Here is a 3,273-nt window from a genome sequence, read left to right on the forward strand (position 1 = left end):
CTATGAGTTGGAATCTACTCGATGGCAGTGAGTTTGGTTTTGGTTTTTTATGTTGATACTGTCTTTGGTTATAGTTAAATAGTAAGTTGTCAAAATAAACTATTTTTAAAATAAAATCTTCATTTTGGATTTATAGATTTGTTGAGAAGATGATACATAGATTTCCTGTGTGCTGCACATTCATTTCCATTTCCTCCCATAATTAGCTTTGGTCACAATTAATTGATTAATAGTGATGCTTTATTGTTAGCTAAAGTACACAGTCTTCACATTTATTTTTTGTCATTATAAATTAGTTTTTTCTAAAGTTTTATGTAATGGAATTGTATGCTGTAAGCTATTTTGTGCCTGAGTTTTGGTCTTTTGTTCAGAATAATATTTTTGAGATTCATCTAAAACTCCAAATGATACTGACAAATTGATTCTTGTTGACTGTATCAGTAGTTTGTTTTTTTTTTCCTTTTCTATTGCTGAGTGGTATTCTATTGTATACCCACTGCCATCGAGTTAGATCCGACTCACAATGACCCCTCCTTGGGTTTCCGAGGCGGTATCACTACGGGAGTAGATTGCCCAACCTTCCTTCTGAGGAGTGGCTGGTGGATTTGAACTGCCAGCCTTCTGGTTAGCAGTCAAGTGCCTTAGGCACCACACCACCAAAGCTCCTATTTTATTGTATGGGCTTACCAAAATATGTTTATTTACCTGTTGGTGAATATTTCAGCAGTGTTCAATTTTGGGACCATTAGAATAACTTTGTTATGAACATATACCTAAACAGTATTTTTATTATAGGCACATATCTTAATTTCTCTTGAATAATTTCCTCAGGGTAGAATTTCTGGATCATATCACACATAGAATGTATTATGTGTGAATTTATGTATATATGAACGTATATGTGGATATGAAATTTTATGTTTTTAGAAGTGGTTGTACCATTTTTCATTTCCACTTACAATGTATGGCCATTCTAGTTGCTCTGTATACTCACCAGCACTTCATGTCGGTTTTTAATTTTATTTATTCTAATGAATCGGTAGGAGTCCCTGTGCAGCACAAATGGTTAAGTGCTGCTGCTAGTGCAAAAGCATCAGTTTGAATCCATGGAGATGCACCTTGGAAGAAAGGGCTGACAATCTGCTTCCAAAAGTTCACAGCCTTGAAACCCTTACAGAGCACAGTTCTGCTCTGACATACGTGGACTTGGTATTAGTTGGAATCGACTGGACAGCAACTGACTAAACTGATGAATGAATGGGTAGTGAGATCTCATCGTGGCTTTATTCTAATTTCCATTGTGAGTAATGATGTTGTACGTCTTTTCATAGGCACTTTGACCAATCATGAATCTTTCGTGAAGTGTTTTTTTCATATCTTTTGTCCATTTTTAAACTGGGTTGATGATCTCCTTGTTGACTTTAAGGGTTGTCTATATATTCTGGATGTAAGACCTTGTATGTAAGACCAGTTGTATGTACTGCAAATATTTCCTCCCAATTTGTGGTTTATCTTTTCATTTACTTAACAATGTCTTTACAAAAGCAAGGGTTTTTTTTTTTTTTTTCAGTTTAGATTTTTGCCCTTAAGTATTATGTTAACTGTGTATTTTTCATAGATGCCTTTCATAGAAGTCCATTTGTCACTCTCTCTCTCTCTCTCTTAATGGAGGAAGGGGCCCACAAAGGTAAAGATGCTTTGGGTCCATGAAAGTCATAATGCAGACCCACAGGTCTCCCTAGTATGTGACTACTTCATTTCCCTTAACAAATCTTTTACAAATGTAGGGAAAACGTCTGAGAAAAGCAGTAGTTGTGAATCTCATGAAAGAGCCCAAGAAAATTAAAGTGCTATAGTGATATATGTAGGTCAAAAGATGAATATAATTTAAAATATACTTTTAAAGTATACTTTTAAATGTACTCTTATCTAGTAGGTACCTTAGTTTACATAATAGAGATTTTCATCCCATCAATTTCCTGTAACTTTGGCCTCTTCAACTTAATCCAGGAAAATAACAGTTTAAGCAAAATTTTGATAACAGGAATTGAAACCATTTAATGATAATTTTTTAAAGAATATTTATTCTTTCATTAGGCTACAAAATGCATACGTGTTTGCATTTTTGTGCCACAGGTTTGGTTTTCTTTCAAATATTATTGGTTATCAAAGATATTTTTAGGTAATTGCCTTGGCATTAAAAAAATACTGGTCTCGGTGAATGAAGATTTGAGAAAACAGCGTTTACATAATTGAATGACTTTTTTCCTTTTTTCCAATATTTTCTCTCTATCCTTCCCTAATTTAATTCCACAGATATTTTTATGTAAAGTCACTGTATAAAGCATTTAGAGAAACTTGAAATGTCTTCTTTTTCTTTCCTTTATTCCTTACTGTTTTCTTCCTATTTTTCTCCTCTTTCCTTTATACTATACTTTTCCTCCTTCCAGTTTTAAATCTCTCTCTCTCTCTCTCTCTCTCTCTCTCTGTCTTTCTCACACACACACACACACACACACACACACACACACTCCCATATACTCACAGAGTAATGATACTGAGGGTTTGTTGTTTGTGTTTGTGTGTCTGTGTTTTGGAATATTCCTTGTGGTCCTATATAAGATTTGCTAACTCTCTATTGGTTACTTCAACAGAATGCTAAACGATACAATTTGTTCCTGAAGCGGCGTCTTATGGTAAAACCAGTGCTGAATGATGCTGCTCGTGCTTTGGATGGCTGCAATCATAGCCTGGGTCACTTTTCTTCCATTGAATACTACTGATTTTTGAAGGGACTTTTTCACTGATTCCAAGTTGGCAGGCAGCTGAGGTGTTAAGAGTAACGATTCTTACTCTGTTTTGGATCTGATAGAAACAATGAATCCTCTTCCTAAAACTGCGCACACACATGCAAACTTTACATTCCGTTTCAGAGAGTTATGAACCTGAATAAGGAACCCAGGTTTATGAATTTGGGAGTAAGAAACTCTTTAAACAGATGCCACCCAGATGTTTTCCTCATGGCAAATAGACATTTCTAAGAACAAACCAAATATATCAAAAAACCATACCAAACACATTGCCATTGAGTTGATTCTGACTCACAGCAACCCTGTAGGGCAGAGTAGAACTGCCCTGTAGCGTTTCCAAGGCTGTAAATCTTTATGGAAGCAGAGGCCTAATCTTTCTCCTGCTAAGTGGCTGGTGGGTTCAATATGCTGACATTTTGGTCATCAGCTGAGCAGTTAACCACTGTACCACCAACGCTCCTTA

The 3,273-nt window shown here is 35.6% G+C and overlaps 1 protein-coding gene across 1 annotated transcript in view; it reads left to right on the forward strand.

Annotated features, from left to right (window-relative positions):
* ANO5 (anoctamin 5) overlaps positions 1-3,273 on the forward strand; it is a 134,558-nt gene that overhangs the window by 46,527 nt on the left and 84,758 nt on the right. Inside the window, exon 3 of the mRNA XM_007956914.1 lies at positions 2,655-2,696. Within this exon, the coding sequence (XP_007955105.1) occupies positions 2,655-2,696 (42 nt within the window). The remainder of the gene's footprint in view (positions 1-2,654; positions 2,697-3,273) is intronic.

The sequence above is a fragment of the Orycteropus afer genome, unplaced genomic scaffold (assembly GCF_000298275.1).
Source record: "Orycteropus afer afer isolate SDZICR_OR568_19922 unplaced genomic scaffold, OryAfe1.0 scaffold00014, whole genome shotgun sequence".
NCBI classification, from domain to species: Eukaryota; Metazoa; Chordata; class Mammalia; order Tubulidentata; family Orycteropodidae; genus Orycteropus; species Orycteropus afer.